Source organism: Phanerochaete carnosa (assembly GCF_000300595.1).
Source record: "Phanerochaete carnosa HHB-10118-sp unplaced genomic scaffold PHACAscaffold_3, whole genome shotgun sequence".
In the NCBI taxonomy this organism is placed as follows: Eukaryota; Fungi; Basidiomycota; class Agaricomycetes; order Polyporales; family Phanerochaetaceae; genus Phanerochaete; species Phanerochaete carnosa.
The window spans coordinates 2,211,790-2,226,686 of record NW_006767630.1 but is presented as its reverse complement, the minus strand read 5'-3'; the positions used below and the strand labels follow the sequence as shown (position 1 = coordinate 2,226,686).

The following is a 14,897-nucleotide window of genomic DNA, read 5'->3' as shown; positions in this document are numbered from 1 at the left end:
TCCCGAGCACCTGGGCTCGATGCTTCCGACGTCCACAAGCAGCCAATTTCGGACGCGTCCATGCAAATCAAATAGCGCTGCTGACTCACAAGGCAGAGAGACAGGTGCAAGGAAGCTAGATTCATGAAGGACGCGTATATAACGGCTCCGCCCCCAGCGGAAGGTCGCCGCATCCCCTAGCTCACTCTAGCGGCGAGAGGATTGCACACGAAAATGAGGAACCTCCTCGCTGCTGTTGCGCTGCTGTCCACTTTTAGGACCTCTGGGGTCACTGCCGAACGTGTGCAGAACCCGGTCCTTAATCTTCCGTCTGACGCTTCCGCCCAACAGCAAGCGGTGAAGAACATCTTCTTAGAGAGCTATTCAGCCTACAAGTCAGTCAGACATTATCTTCTTGCGGGGCTTTCTTTGACTCGTATTCCCCTAGACAGTTTGCTTTCGGCCATGACGATCTGGAGCCTATATCGAAGTCGTTCACGGACGGTCGTAATGGATGGGGTGCGACTATCTTCGATGCCCTGGACACATTGGTGAGCGGTACCACCTACGTGAATTGCTAAGCAACGTTAACTAAGTTCATTTAGTTCCTTATGGGTGAGACTGTAGGTGTCCGTCGTTCTTGCTCTCGAAGCAGACACCGATGATATCTTGGTAGGAACTCTTCGAGGAAGGAGTGGACTTCGTGGGCCAAGTTGACTTCAACATTTCTCATACGACCGACACTGTCAGGTGGGTCTGTTGGAGCTCGAGTTGAAAAACCGCTAATTAGTGCTGCTTGTACAGCGTGTTCGAGACTAGTATCCGATATCTTGGTGGTGCCCTCAGTGCATATGAACTTAGCGGCAAGAAGTACCCTATCCTCGTGCAGAAGGCTAAAGAGGTCGCAGACAAGATGTCTGTGGCTTGGGTCGGGGTAAGCTTTGTATGAAGCGAGCGCGCAAACGAGCAGCTGATGTCTGATCGATTTCAAGAGCAACAAGGTCCCATTCGGCGAAGTCGATTTTAACACTAGCACTCCCGAGATTGCCACTGTAAGTGCTGCATCGTCGTGATGTTACCAAATGCTCAGACAATTTTTGCAGTCAAACATTGCCGAAGCTGGAACAGTAAGCTAGTTGACTCAGTATATTTACGAGCGTGCTAATGCCCGACCGCCAGCTCACCTTAGAGTGGTCTCGTCTGTCGTAAGTCCAAAGATATCCACTGACTGTCGACTGCGTCCTAATTGTGACTAGGCAATATACTGGTAACGACACTTACCGCCAGTTGGCGGAAGGTTCCGTCAGGCAAATCATCAGTCTGGTATGTCGTCTACGTGCTCCTCCCTTTAGAAAGGGCGTCAACAGAATAATATAGCCGGACCCCCTCCCTGGACTTGCTGGTCAAGGTATCGATCCTTCGACTGGCGAGACCAGCGACGCGTATGTCGTAAGTGATAACCTCAGCACATCTGCACTGAGCAGTAGTCCTGACAACTGTGCAATCGCAATCAGACATGGGGCGGTGGCTCTGACAGCTACTTCGAGTATCTGATCAAGTACCCGCGCTTAACGAACACGAACGACACCATCTTCGCGGACACTTGGGCTACAGCCGTCGACTCGTCTATAAGGACGCTCCTCGTGGTATGTCCTCAGTCCATAGAAGCTGTCTTTGGTGCTGATATTCTCTTTGCCACGAAGACGTCGACCGTTGGTGATCACAAGTACTTAGCCGACTTCGATGAGACCGGCAACATCATCAATGTTGGCTCTCACTTGGCATGCTACATGGCCGGAAATTGGTTGATGGGTACGTACTCGCACGTCGCTTGCTTTTGATACTTAACTGAGCGGACTATCAGGCGGGAAGCTCTTGAACAATAACACCATCGTCGACATTGCGCTCCAGCTCATGGATGGCTGCTGGAATACGTATGCGAGTACCGCGTGAGTATTTTCATCAAATGCTAGCAGTCGTCTGATGAGCTGACAATGTCACATATTAGCACCGGCATCGGCCCCGAGGCGTTCGCCTACTTCTCGAACAAGGGCAACATCACTGACCAGACTGTCACCGCGGAAGATCTCGCTTTCTACGAAGAGCACGGCTTCTTCATCCAATCCGGCGCCTTCTACTATCTGCAACGCCCTGAAGTGCTGGAGAGCAACTTCTATGCCTGGCGCGTCACCGGTGACACAAAATACCTGGACCGAGCCGCGTCTGCCATTCAGAGCTTCCAGAAATTCCTGACCACGCCCGGTCTCGCTGGTTTCGCACCCATCTGGAATGTCACCGACACTGACGTCATGCTCAACACGAATTATTTCATGGATGACACGCAGAGCTTCTGGTTTGCGGAGGTCCTCAAGTACTTGTAGGTCTACATCGCCCGTGTTCCCTCGTCTATCTATTTACGCCTTTCTAGGTGGCTCACCTTCGACGACCCCAACAACATCAGCCTCGACGAATGTAAGCCATCACCCGTTCCTTCTCTTGGCGTTTTACCTTATCGCGATTCTCAGGGGTCTTCAACACCGAATGCCATCCTCTCCAGGCACCTCCTGAATTGCCCCAGTACGGTAGCGGGCAGCTAACCACTCCCAAGAAGTTGAGCCTTCCCTTCACCTCGACTGCGAAGCTGCCACAGTTCAGTTTCGCGCCTATTCTGGGCCCCAACCAGCCTTGAGACCTGAGGGGGCATCTTCGCCCTGTAGAGAACTAGATTGTGAATCCATCGTTCTGAGATGGACGTTTTGCGAGTCCATCGGTTGTCCAATTATTAGCTGCCGCTTTCCGTCTCGTCGTAAGTTAAGATGTTGGCGTATTCCAATATATTATCCTCGTGTGCGGCTTCAGATCACGGCGAAAGCTGAGTTGCGTTGAATCACGGATAGGCTCTTTCACATGGTTGTGCAGGAAGATCATGGGTGACCTCCGTCTCCTATCGATCTTCCGGAATAACGCTCCCAATGAACTGCCCTAACCACTTGGCTATGATGCCTTGCTTATGACTCGCCCACAGTACATTCAACAACGATATACAGCCGCGGACTAGAAGCAAGTCAACAGTCCGGAGATCCTGTCCAGAACGGCAGCCTGTCTAGTCGCATCCACATCCGTCTTAGCGTTGGCATCGATGACAGTCACACTGACATGGCACCCGGAGCTGTGTACCACGGTTGTCTCGTCCGGGAGGTGGTCGGTGCCGCAGGTAGTCACATCTGTGGCACTAGAGTTCGCAACGAGGCGGGTGAAGACGAAGTTGAAGTCGGAGACAGAGGGGCAGCCGGAGGTCGAAGGGAAATTGACGTTGATCGTTGTATTGGCGGGAAGGATGGGCCGGGCAGACGATGCAAGGAGGGCCTCGACAAACGTGGTAGTGAGCTGAGAGTAGGCGAGCGCCGCGAGAGTTGCGGTGGAGTCAGGGGAAGTCTCGAGCGTCGTGAATGACACTTGAGAAGTAGAAGTGCCGGAGAACGCCGTCGATGGAATGCCCTCTTTCGCGGCCTCGCAGGCTGCTCCACTGAGTCCGCAAGTCAGAGACATGCGGGATCCTGACAAAGATGCGAAACGGTACATACACTGTGCCAGATCCAGTAATACCCGAACCTAGGTTCGCTATGCAAGAATTGTCATGGCATGTTTCAGGGTACCCAAAAGATGTGATGCTTACTCCCAATGTTGGGGCCAGAAACAACGAACTCCGGCAGACCGCCGAAGAACTGCGGACTGAGAGTCTGGATGCCGAAACGGACAGCATCGACGCTTTAATAAGAAGATGTATGTCAGCAGCCTTCACTTCTCTGCCTCTCTAAATGACCTACGGGAAAGAGTTGACCCAGTTGAGACGAGCTGCAACCATAAATTGATCCCGGGCTGCACACGAATAAATGCGACAACTTACGATTGCTGGCGTTGAAGCCTTCCGCTGACGATCCAGTAGGGCACGTATTGAACTCACAAGGCTCAGTCAACGGGGTAGGTGGTGCCGAGTCTGAGCTAGTGCCAGACTCGTTTTCTGCGGGTGCAGACAGGACGACCTGCGGATACAGTCAGAGCAAGCTCGGCCGCCATTCTGGTATCTGCTACGTACATTGAACCCAGCTGCATCGAGAGCGTCGTTTTGAGCACGAATCTGAGCAGTGGCCCACCCGTCATCGTTGGTGAGGACAATGTTCTGGCATTGCGCAACAGCTGCAAGAGAGGTAAGGACGAGGAGAGAGCGGAAGAGCATCTTCGCTGGCGGTGCTATCGGTATGCTGCAGCTTTTTCTTTTGTGGACAAGCTCTTATATATGCTGATAGCCGACCGACGCGACGCACGTTCATGCATGGTGCATGTGAAGGTATAGGAGCTGGACGTGAAGGCATTGCACGGGTTCTTCCACAAGAGGCGCGAATACACATGGTATGTCCGATTTTTGCATGCTCGGCTGGCGCGTGAAGCTAGCCGTTGACCGACGAGTAGGATGTGATCGCATGGATCAGGAGCGGCGGAAGCGAAGTATGTTGACGTGTAACATGAACACATGACGTCCAAGCCATATATCATGGGAAACATCAGTCAATTAGCGTGGCCACATGTAGAGACATACCAAGCGCGAATTTATTCGCATGGATGAATGTGCCGGCGACAGCCTTCAATTCCTCGCCGGCCCCCGCAACTTCGCTTGCATCCCCCGCAACTCGCCGCACTCCCTTTCCCGGCCTCCAACGTTCGTGCGAGATCCAGCCTCTGCCACCGCCGCTCCCGAATAGGAACGTGGAGTGCACTGGTACCTAAAACCACGCACAATCAGGGAATAAAGAGAAGAAAAAAGTGTAAATAGCAGCTGATGGTCTCGACCCAATCTGCACTCTGCCTTCGCACCAAGACGCCCCCGCAGCTCGTTGTCATGGCTCTAAATATAGGTTAGGTCTTAGCGCCACAAAGCTGGCGCCAGTGCGCCTGTAGACGTGTCCTAGCGTCTATCCTGTCGCGTCCTCCTCACGCTTCAGTTCTCCACGACCCGCTCGGAACGTCCTCACCCGTGTCGTCATGAAACTGTCCCTTCTCGTTCTATCGTCCCTGCTCGCTGCTAGGGAGACTCTTGCTGGCCAGCTCTCTCTGCAGCAGGCGCGTTTCTCGGTCCTTGGAGGTGATGTTAGTCCGCTGCGGCAGGAACCGTGCGTCCACTGGCATCGCTGAGATGTACGCTCTGGTTAGCTGACCTCGTTTACAATTAGCATCTCTCTTTCCCCTGCTAACGAGCCGGACCCGGTTCGTCTGGGGCCGTCTGACACTCTCAAGCTCGCATTCACAGTTGTCACCAAAGAACAAGATTCTGATGCCGAGCCCAAGGGCGTACAGCCACATCAAACGTTTGTGCGGTTCTTTGACAAGCAAAGTGGAGAGGAGGGCATCGTTCCTGTGAGGGTCGCGCAGAGCGGCAAAGCAAAGTTCGAATTGGTGCGTGTTCACGCAAGTAGCTGTCATGGAAGGACGGTCCTGATTTTGGACTTGTCCTAAACTGGATATTACCTACCTCACCAATCAGAGCATGGCTCGACCTCCTTCATCTCTCCCTCCCACACCCTTGCAGGGCAACGAGACTGCACCACTCACTGTGTCCTTGCTCATGGGCTCGTTCGACCACTCTCCATACTCCCTGCAGCTCTTCGACCTCTATTTGCCACCATCTCAGCCTGCCCCTGAGCACCCGGATGAGAAAACGTTCCACCCGCAGCCAGAGATCCAGCACACTTTCCGCCCTGAGCAAAAATTGCCGAGCAAGTTCGTGAGCGGACTTGCTGCACTCGTTGTCGTTGGTGGTCCATGGGTTGTATTGCTTGGCCTGGTGCGTCTCCTAGACGTATCCAGGGTGTGCACGGCTAATCTTTATCTCTTCAGCTTTCGCAGGTACCTCTGTCTACGCCCCACCTCCTGTCGCCAAGCATCTTGCCCTTCACTGTCTCCCTGACTGCCTTGGAAGCGCTGCTGTTCTACTACTGGGCTGACCTCAAGCTCGGACAGGTACTAGCATATGGTGCTGCAGTTGGACTGGTGACCGTCATTTCCGGCAAGACGGCACTGGAGAAGCGAGGCGAGTGGAGACTGCAGGGTAAGAAGTAGAGGGGCTATGTCGGACAGTCACATGGTGCAACAAAAAATTGGAGTCGATTCTGGCTGCTGGAATATATACTGGTTCGAGTTTTTTCTTACGCGACTGAGACCTACGGGTCACGAGAGCCTCATTCGAGTATTGCTTGCCGTTCTTACTCGGTCAGCGCGTACAGCACTTAGGGTAGGTATCAAATACCACTACAAATATTACACAAGCGCAGTGTCGCTCACGAAGTTTCCTGCTGAGTTATCGTAACATCGTATCTGCGTGTATAAAATAATCAAACAAGCGTGTCACCAAGTGCAAGATACATCATCCAAGAAAGTACTGTGAGGAATGCGACTGCGTGGCTCCCAGATTCTCAGACCTAAGTAGCTGCCTCAAACGTAAACTAGTCCTCAAACACCAGACCGAACGTTGTGCCCGCTCTTACGGCGGCGGGCGTGAACAGCATCAATGAGTGAGCGCCACGGTGCGGCAATGTACCTGACCCTAGGGAGTTGGCAGTCGAGCTCGATCCAAAGGAGCGAAACAACCACGAGAAACATGGTGCCGAGCACGGTGCTGACAGGCAACTTCATGGCGAGGCCCGAAGAGAGGAAGAGGTTCGTAACCAGGGATGTCACGAAGGTCAGAAGACTGGAAGAATAAAGTCAGTCCGAAATCTTGCCCAGTAATATACCGGTGAAGGGAACTCACCCCCACGAGAAAAGACCTCTAGGCAAGCTGCAAAAAAAATTGGATCACTTCCGATACAGCATGCACCGCGGGGGCTGCTAACGTACCTCAAGCCGACGGCAAAACACTCAAACCCGCCAGTAGCAGACTGCCATTTTGACAGATGGCTGACCTAGAGACAGACATAGTCAACATGCGGCAGGATCAGGAAATACTAGTGAAGGACTGGCCGCTGACTGCGCTGTTGCAGAACTGAATCCTCTTTCGTAGAGGTCCAGGACTTGGCAAGTGGCGTATACGGAGCACAGCAATATGGAAGACACATAGTTCAACGTCCGCGCGGCCACATACTCGTTAGGCGTGAATACTAACAGCCCGACGTTGGCGCAGAGCATAATCGGAGTCTAGATCAAAGAGTGATGAAACAGAGGTTTTCAGTGCTGTGGAGGGTCCTGGACGTACAGGCACAAGGAGATCTTGCCGATCCTTCTGACATTGAGCCATGAAGCGTCGCCAGCCCGCGTAATGGACAGTACTGTCCTTGTAGATGGCCTTGAGCTCACTCATGTAGAGACGTGGTAAGCCAAGGAGCAGGAGGGACATGGGAGCAAAGACGTAGACCCCAAGGCCACTGCTTTTCTCTTTGAGAGCACTTTCAGAGGTGCTAAGACGTACACCTGGCTCCCCGTAGAAGTTCTGGAAACGGGCCTGGTCTATGAAGACATAAGTAATGGTTTTGCGGAGTAGTTTATGAACTCACAGAGGGTACTGAGGAGGCGAGCGGCAATAGTATTACGGTAGCCGTTCGCGTCCTCCGCTGCAGGATCCAAGCTTAGCACGGTTGGCTTGTGACGACAACGTGAAAGACAGACCTTTGAGACTGCCAATGCATCTCCAAAGCGGGACAAGCCTGTCCACAGTGTAAGGGAATGTCGACGTAATGGACGTCTCCATGTCTAAAAAAAGCCATCGGAGGCCATAAGAATAAAGCATCACAGTGTGAATCCCGCAGGTTCTTACCGCATTGTCCATGAATATACGAGTCTTTGATTTCACGTATAGCAGCTTCGGGTAGACCGCGATGATTGGGAAACAGCTCGACGTGGGTCCTGCGTGCGCACCAGGATATGAGCACCCACTGAATGTTCTGCCGATGTTAAGTATACCACATACCAGAGTTGCGCAGCCACAGCGAGTCCTAGAGAAACATCATATTACGGTGGCTCATAAAGAAACGACCGAGACGTCTCACCCAGATGCACCTCGGATATGACAGGACGGATGTTGATCGACACGAGGCTAGAAGGAACCTGTTCCAGCCAAAATACCGACTGTGTCGAGATGGATGCCAAGTAATAGCCAATGACGTGCTCCTCGCCTTGAAACGTCTTGCTAAGAACGACCTCCGTATCCGAGGGAGCGTCAACTTCACGAAGACAAGCCAGCAGCCCAGATGCCCCATCCTCTATGTCCATCGCCACAGAACCGTCCTCAAGATTGTCCATTGTAAGAAGTGGCTGCGGAGGTGGTGAGCATGATCGATCCCGAACGGAGACTATCCAAGACGTACCCGGTTTGTGGCTTGAAAATACGTCTTGCCCTCAGGCGCCACATGACGAATCCACTCAGAAGAGACGGGAGGACTGATGAAAATGGGGTAAGATTATCCTCCATGAAAAGGTGACAAGTATAACGAACGCTTCAAACCGTGTTTTTAGAGGGGAGATATGTTGGACAGTGCTTTCATTGGAGTCGAATGGACTGTGCATAAGATAACCCTTAGCGTATGTTGTTAAATTGGACAGAGTGAGCTCACTAGTAGATTGTACGCGGCCGGTCGTACTTTGATTGCTCCAGATCATGTGGCGCGAGAGGCACTATCCGGAGATGTGGCTTTGTTTCTGAAACGACGCTGGCGTCAGAGGCGATCTTGTAATCGTCGACCACCGTAGAGCATGTCGCGTTGTCGTTTATCGAACTCATGGAATTACTGGCTACCGCGTATGCGCACTGTTCGATAGGAGCGGGGAATTGCGTTGAGAGAAGAGTGACAGAGCTACGGGGGGCTTGGGAAGAAATAATGTTCTCGCTGAAGCTGAAGATCAGGATGAGTGAGTGCGCGGGGATGATGGTAGACACTAGCAAGTATTTATATTGTGGAGAGAACAATGCACCGCAACGGCAAGGGAGGAGCCCCGGCACGCAATGACCAACAGGATATCCAGGATATCTGGCCTGAAGAAGAGCTATCCGGACTAGATATCTGGCCTGAAGACGAGCTATTCGGGCTAGAATCTGCTGTCTCTAACCGGCAATGCCTAATTCTGTCAGGGACAAAGCTGGACAGACGAATAAATTGACAGCTGACCACTCATCGAGCCATTCAGGGGACACGGACGTCATTGACGCCGCTCTTGTGGTCAAATGGCCTGTGATCGAAAGAAAGCATTCTTTGTTAGCAACGAATGATTATAGTGTGCGGCTCTGGGGCACAGCCCACAGCAGCTTGCACACATAAAGTCGAGTCTATCAAGAAACTAAATCGAAGATAATATCGTCTGCGGCGTAGGGCCCATGCATATATAGGAATGGAATTGCTCCTGAACAGAGCTAAATGGACTGCATGAGGAGAGTCTGAGGATAACACAAAGAAACCAATAGGTGTACCGCACAAAAGACAAACAAGAAACATACGCGTGGCGGTGCGGCCGTTCAAGCGGAAAGCATTGAGAAAGGGATTCGAGTCCGGAACGTTTTAATACCATCCTGGCCTCCTCCACCCAGCTCTCGCGCCTTCTTGCAAGACGATATATCCCATGGGGTCACCGACAACGAAGCCTTCGGCACGTGCTGTTCTTTCAAATTCGGCGATAAACCGGTCACAGTTGGTCGGCAACTTCGAGGAGTCTTCCCAGGTGCACTGTGACGCCTCATAGCTGCGGAAAATAGTATCAATCCCGTATCTATCGTGAGCAATGCAAAAATCGCTCACTTCATCCATTTAAATAGCCACATGAAGTCCACAGCCTTGCTTGTGCTTACTCCGTTTCCAGATGGGGCACATGGGATACGCCCGATGATTCGCTCAAGGAAGTACGTTTTGTGGTCGTTGCTAGCACCAACATCATGCAGCGTACAATCCGGTCGAGCGCAGCATTGGTCGATGATGTTGCGCAGCTTGCGAGCGACCCCTGATCGGTATGAAAATAGGTGTCAGTGCCGAACATCATGAAAGCAGGATCACTGACCATGTTGCTTGCTATATGTGCCAGAAGTTCAATCAGAAGGGCGGCCCAGTTGTGGAAAGTCAAAAGGGAGTACGAACATAGACGCTTCGCACGGCGGACAAAACAGGTCTACGCCTTCAGCTGTACGAGGATCGTTCTTCTTCACGCTCAAGCACCCGAAGTGGTACCATGCTTCGCAACCACTGCACTGTATGAACTGAATAGACTTCAGAATGGACGTCCACTGCCGCTCGAAAGCACTCACGTCACCAACCCAACCGCCTTTACCCAAAATCTTCGGCCACTTGCACGGCCCGTTGTATCCCGCGAGAACTTCCCAATGCGCGGATTTCTTGGCGGTCTTTCCAGGGACGGAGGTTGGCTTAACAAGTACTCGAGACGTAGATGCGGAGGCGGGGGATGGTGCAGAATTCTTGGATATCTTACGTTTCTTGCTCGGAGGTGGAGCGGATATTGACGTTCCCGCACTGGATGACTTGATCCCATCGTGACCTTTATCCTTCTTGCTCGTGCTGCCACTCGGGATACTCGAGGTAGAGATTTGGAAAATGGAGCCTGCCAAGCTTGTTTCTCCAGCAGTGGCAAGCGTGTTAGGCGGTGTCGCCGGAAAGAGCGCGGCCGTGACCTTTTGCCTCTTTGCTCTCTCATCAGCAGCAGCCTGGGCTTTGTTTGTGCTTCGGCGTTTGCGCTTGCCCGATGAAAAGAGAGACAACGGAAGCTCGGCTCGAGTAGTCTCCTCTTCTTCGAATTCCGAGAGTTTCTCTTCCACCCGCATCTGCAAGTACTCCTGTGCTGTGTGGTTGCTATTCGAGCCCGAGTGGGAATCTAAGACACAAGAGTTGAAGGAGGTTAGAGACGATAGCGAAGATTCGGAGCGCATCGAAGAGGGAGGGGCTATCCTGCTCGTGGCAAGTCCTGCGCCAAATCGTGCTAGAATAAGCAATCGCTGAGTTAAGATTGTGCGGTCTGACAACAAAATTTACCTTCCAGCTCCTGAACGCTCTGCTCTGTCAGGGCGACAACATTTAGCTTCTCTTCTCTCTCTATCCCAGCCCCGGGGAAGGCGTCCACAGCCTCTGCGTCGTCTCCCAACAGGTCCTTCACGCCCTCAGCGTCGCTGTCATCAGGCTGCCCATGACTTTCGGCATCCATCTCAAGCTCGCGGATGGATTCAGCCGGGAGCGGATCCAGCATACGAACTCTGCTTACCAGAAGTTCCACATGCTGAGCGATAGCACACGGATCCGAGCTCAAGTATGGTGTCATGCTAGAGGGATCTACGGAGGGTGTTCTGGTCCCCCGAGACGAACGCCCTTGCCTCTCCGACACCTCATTGATTTGAAATTGACGCATTGCAGATGGGTCGTCTTCTACGCTCTGACGAGCGGTCGCAGGTGTCTGCGCATCAAGAGATTGTTCGTTGTGGAGCTGGGAACGCGTCTCGGCGTGGTAAACCTCGAAGGATATCGACTGAGAGCAGGGATCTTCCAACAGTTGGCTCACATCCTGACTTGAAGGCGCCCAGCGCTTCTTCAGTTCGGTCACTGTGGGGCCTACATAGCAGACGAAGTCAGCATCAATAGTCTGAGCTGCCGCATCTCACAAAAAGGTATATACCAGGGGAAGTCTGCCTCGACGAGGATAAGTTCGAGAAAGATGACGAGACGGAGAGTCTCCGCGTTCTTCGTTCACTTTCACTCGCTGAGAACCCTCGCGGTTTGACAGCAGTATCTAAGAGCGCGCGTCTTCTCTTGTCGAGGGCACTCGGAAGACTGCTAGTGCAAGTGGCAGGGGACTCCGTGAGGTCTTCACAAGCCGTGAACGATATGCATATGCGGGAGTTAGGCAATATGTGTACCATATCATGGCAGTATTGCGTACCTGGAGTGTTCATGCTGCTGCTTCGAACCTGTCGAGTGTCCCACTTCGCAGGAGATAAGCGTTTCGGCATGTAGTCGTAGCCATCTAGTGGCAGCTCTCGTCCTCTGCCTCTCCCCTTGCCCTTCGCTTCGCGAGTCAATTCAGAAGAAAAATGCTCGCTCAAGCTGCCGTTGCCGTAGCTTTGTTGCTGTGGGAGTATAAAGTGCGCGAGCGGATACGTATCGAGGAGAGATGCCGGTAATTGCCCGCTTGAAGACAAGTATGAGAGCATTCTAGCCAGTCCTTTGACAGCATCAACAAAATCCGCAAGGCTAGGCTGCGTACTGGACAAAGAATCAGTTGAGGTCGATGCTTCAGCGTATTCTTTTGATGAAGACGCGCTTGCATTTGCTCGTACGGCGAGGGCGGTAGAAGGCAATGGAGAGCTTGTTCTTGCGTTTGCACTGCAATACGGTATATGTGCCGATGGCGAATCGACATGTGCGTCCGATCCGCTGGGGATAGGAGAGGATGATAGTGACGGGAACACCGGCAACGTCGTTAAAAGCGGTGTAAGAGGTGCTGCCATGCATGAAGGAGATGCTTCTAGTTGTAGGACACGCAGCATCGAGCAGCAGCCCAGTTAATGATAGAATACGAGAGGCCCTGACAGGCAACGCACCTGCGAACAGTACATCATCACGATCGAGGGCTCCTTCAGTCATAACAGCTACATCATGTTGAACGATAAGTGTTTCTATACCATTTCTCGTGAGCAACCTATAGTTCATGTATGGTATCGCAGAGTGAGCACTGACTGTCGGCATCAGGATCGTCAGATTTTTCGAGGAGCTCGTTGAGCAAGCACTCGACAGTCCGGACTTGTTCTTTCAGCCCTTTGTTGTCGTCGATTGACTGGCTGAGCTGTGTCAGGGAGCTCTCTATCTTTCCGAAGCGTCCGCCGAGGGCAGTCAAAGCGCGAGTGATGCCTTCTATCCCCTGTCGCATGGTTAATATGTCTGCGCATCGTTCATCGCGCACGTCCGCGAAATTTCGTTGAATACTATTCAACTTTGTCTCCAAAGAAGTAAAAGTAGCAGAAAATGCCGCGTGAGTGATATTTGGTGGCGATGATGTCGCATTTGCGGGCTGGGACTGAGACTGAGATGGGGATATCCTGCGTAAGTGTTCTGTCAGGAACACCTCGATCCGCTGAAAGCGAGTCGAGAAATCCCTATGTAGGTTGTCGATGGCATGCGGAAGTGCATAGATGATATCCTGTACGTTGGGCTGTGGTGGACGAACAGCAGACGTAGCTGGCTGAAGATGCTGGGAATGGTTGACAGGCTGTTGAGGATGCTGGCGCAACTGAGCAGCTGGGCCTTGTTGTTGGGGCTGTGGCTGCGGCTGATGTGCCGAGTGATGAGCGGGTAGAAGTCTATCCCCCATCGTTCCAGCCGCGCGACTCTCGTCTTCGAAGATCTAGAGACGCGACGCGCCGCGACACGCTCATTTCGCTCATGGATGAGGATGGAAAATGTGGCTAGGGTTACTCAATAACTCACTGCGACTCCTTAGCTCAGTGGTTAGAGCATGCGATTGCAGATCGCAGGGTCGCGTGTTCGAATCACGCAGGGGTCTCTGACATGTATCGATGGTAAGCTTTTGTTTTATTCAGCTATTGTATTGTACTCAGCTGGGTATTCTGACCCAACTTAGAACTATTCTATCTGTTTACTACTGGTGAGCTGAGAGCAACGATTGGAGCCTTACCCTGATTATGACTGAAATACTCCCGAGCGACAAACGGTCCTGAAGCCCGCCTGCTTCTTGCAAGCCGCAACCGGGCCACCCTGTCGGGGAACTTGCTGGATTGGTAATGAATATACTCGGTAGTCGCCAAGGCCATATATCGAGGGCGGAATAGTGGTCCATGCGCTATAATGGCTGCAGAGGAACTTATATGTGTGTACTCTTATTCTTGTTAAACTCAGACGGGTGCACGACACTCCGGGATCACCAATACCCGATCGTATACCTATCTAATTTGAAGATTTTATTTTGGCATGCCTCGGAGTAGGCTTACTCAACAATAGCTTAGAGTAGATTATCCTAGCTCAGCTGTCTAGTATTATTGGCAGCTTGTGGCGTTGCTCCAGACAATGCTGGCACCCCGGAATACTCCGGCCAGACCGTCTGGCGGACTTCGAAAAGTCCTTCAGCACTTCGCCTTTTGAAAGTCCGACGCAGTCTCGCTCGAGCGCGATGGTTTCTGCCCTTTGCCTCCGCTCGACTCATCTATATCTTCGCTTGAATGCTCACAGCTTTAAGGCTAGTGTAATAAAGATACCAACGAGCTGTTCCAGTAAGGCGCGTCGTTGTATGCGTCAATGCCAAAGTTTTCACTTTTAATACGCAGTGGACCCCTCCGCAGCGACCGAGTCCGCATCCTCCGTTTCCGAGGTCTTATCACAGAAATTTCCTCCCTTTGATCATCAGAGCGTCATCATCGGACCATTTGAGGACGAGTCAAAGAGGGATGTAGAGTTTCAAGAAAGTGAGTGTATGCGCTCCCTGTTGCACCTGTTGCATTTGCAGAGATCTTTCTGTAGAGCTAAGCAGCATGCTCATTGAACTGATGCTGGAATTCCACGCCTGGTCGACTGCCCGTCCCGTCTATGCAAGCGAGACTACTGCCGAAGCTCTCGAGAAGGAAATTCACGATATTATCGAAACAGAAAATGAGCAAGGCAGGTCTACAGTCTCACTGCCGCCACCTCAGACTATCGTCGGTAGGCGATTCAAATACTCTATGTTGACTATCTTCGTCTCCACGCGACTACTGCACGCGTTCGGATTTGCTGATGCGATTCTATCCTTCAAGATAAAACCCGGCAACGCCTCATCGAATTCGTGGAACGTATCAAGATTGCTCTGGCTGCTCTTACTAGATTCTGACGACTCCCCACCCGCATCGCCCGTGCTCTACTGTACTTCTGAGTTCTATGGTTCTCGCCGTCGACCTG

At 52.2% G+C, this 14,897-nt stretch overlaps 6 protein-coding genes and 1 non-coding gene across 7 annotated transcripts; 4 read left to right on the top strand and 3 right to left on the bottom strand.

Annotated features, from left to right (window-relative positions):
• Positions 1-179: 179 nt before the first annotated feature.
• PHACADRAFT_252166 (glycoside hydrolase family 47 protein) lies at positions 180-2,743 on the top strand. The gene is made up of 16 exons (XM_007393384.1): positions 180-374; positions 428-530; positions 585-602; positions 656-729; positions 784-913; positions 972-1,031; positions 1,083-1,106; positions 1,159-1,184; positions 1,236-1,302; positions 1,357-1,428; positions 1,494-1,625; positions 1,683-1,791; positions 1,844-1,928; positions 1,988-2,356; positions 2,408-2,451; positions 2,505-2,743. The coding sequence occupies exons 1-16, from the start codon at positions 214-216 to the stop codon at positions 2,666-2,668; spliced, it is 1,638 nt and encodes a 545-aa protein (XP_007393446.1). The 5' UTR covers positions 180-213; the 3' UTR covers positions 2,669-2,743.
• Positions 2,744-3,033: 290 nt separating this feature from the next.
• PHACADRAFT_90616 (uncharacterized protein) lies at positions 3,034-4,216 on the bottom strand (the record flags this gene model as incomplete). The annotated part of the gene is made up of 6 exons (XM_007393383.1): positions 3,034-3,505; positions 3,555-3,600; positions 3,656-3,747; positions 3,807-3,834; positions 3,887-4,022; positions 4,076-4,216. The coding sequence occupies 6 exons, from the start codon at positions 4,214-4,216 to the stop codon at positions 3,034-3,036; spliced, it is 915 nt and encodes a 304-aa protein (XP_007393445.1).
• Positions 4,217-4,987: 771 nt separating this feature from the next.
• On the top strand, positions 4,988-6,260 carry PHACADRAFT_252164 (uncharacterized protein). The gene is made up of 4 exons (XM_007393382.1): positions 4,988-5,147; positions 5,208-5,430; positions 5,519-5,818; positions 5,872-6,260. Exons 1-4 carry the CDS (start codon positions 5,020-5,022, stop codon positions 6,091-6,093), a joined length of 873 nt encoding a protein of 290 aa, XP_007393444.1. The 5' UTR covers positions 4,988-5,019; the 3' UTR covers positions 6,094-6,260.
• A 223-nt stretch (positions 6,261-6,483) lies between these two features.
• PHACADRAFT_193240 (uncharacterized protein) lies at positions 6,484-8,746 on the bottom strand (the record flags this gene model as incomplete). Its single annotated transcript, XM_007393381.1, has 13 exons — positions 6,484-6,724; positions 6,785-6,811; positions 6,871-6,935; positions 6,979-7,167; positions 7,226-7,476; positions 7,524-7,580; positions 7,636-7,719; positions 7,784-7,872; positions 7,937-7,961; positions 8,016-8,280; positions 8,334-8,406; positions 8,462-8,524; positions 8,580-8,746. The coding sequence occupies 13 exons, from the start codon at positions 8,744-8,746 to the stop codon at positions 6,484-6,486; spliced, it is 1,596 nt and encodes a 531-aa protein (XP_007393443.1).
• Positions 8,747-9,272: 526 nt separating this feature from the next.
• Positions 9,273-10,113, bottom strand: PHACADRAFT_252161 (uncharacterized protein). The gene is made up of 4 exons (XM_007393380.1): positions 10,089-10,113; positions 10,012-10,022; positions 9,756-9,954; positions 9,273-9,699 (listed from the first exon to the last, which is right to left on the bottom strand). The coding sequence occupies exons 3-4, from the start codon at positions 9,776-9,778 to the stop codon at positions 9,519-9,521; spliced, it is 204 nt and encodes a 67-aa protein (XP_007393442.1). The 5' UTR covers positions 9,779-9,954; positions 10,012-10,022; positions 10,089-10,113; the 3' UTR covers positions 9,273-9,518.
• Positions 10,114-13,439: 3,326 nt separating this feature from the next.
• PHACADRAFT_t43 lies at positions 13,440-13,512 on the top strand. Its single transcript has one exon. It is a non-coding gene; the product is annotated as a tRNA-Cys (tRNA).
• Positions 13,513-14,325: 813 nt separating this feature from the next.
• Positions 14,326-14,829, top strand: PHACADRAFT_89911 (uncharacterized protein; the record flags this gene model as incomplete). The annotated part of the gene is made up of 3 exons (XM_007393379.1): positions 14,326-14,417; positions 14,494-14,663; positions 14,756-14,829. Coding segments are annotated over 3 exons (336 nt in total), but the record flags the coding sequence as incomplete, so codon positions are not given.
• Positions 14,830-14,897: the final 68 nt, after the last annotated feature.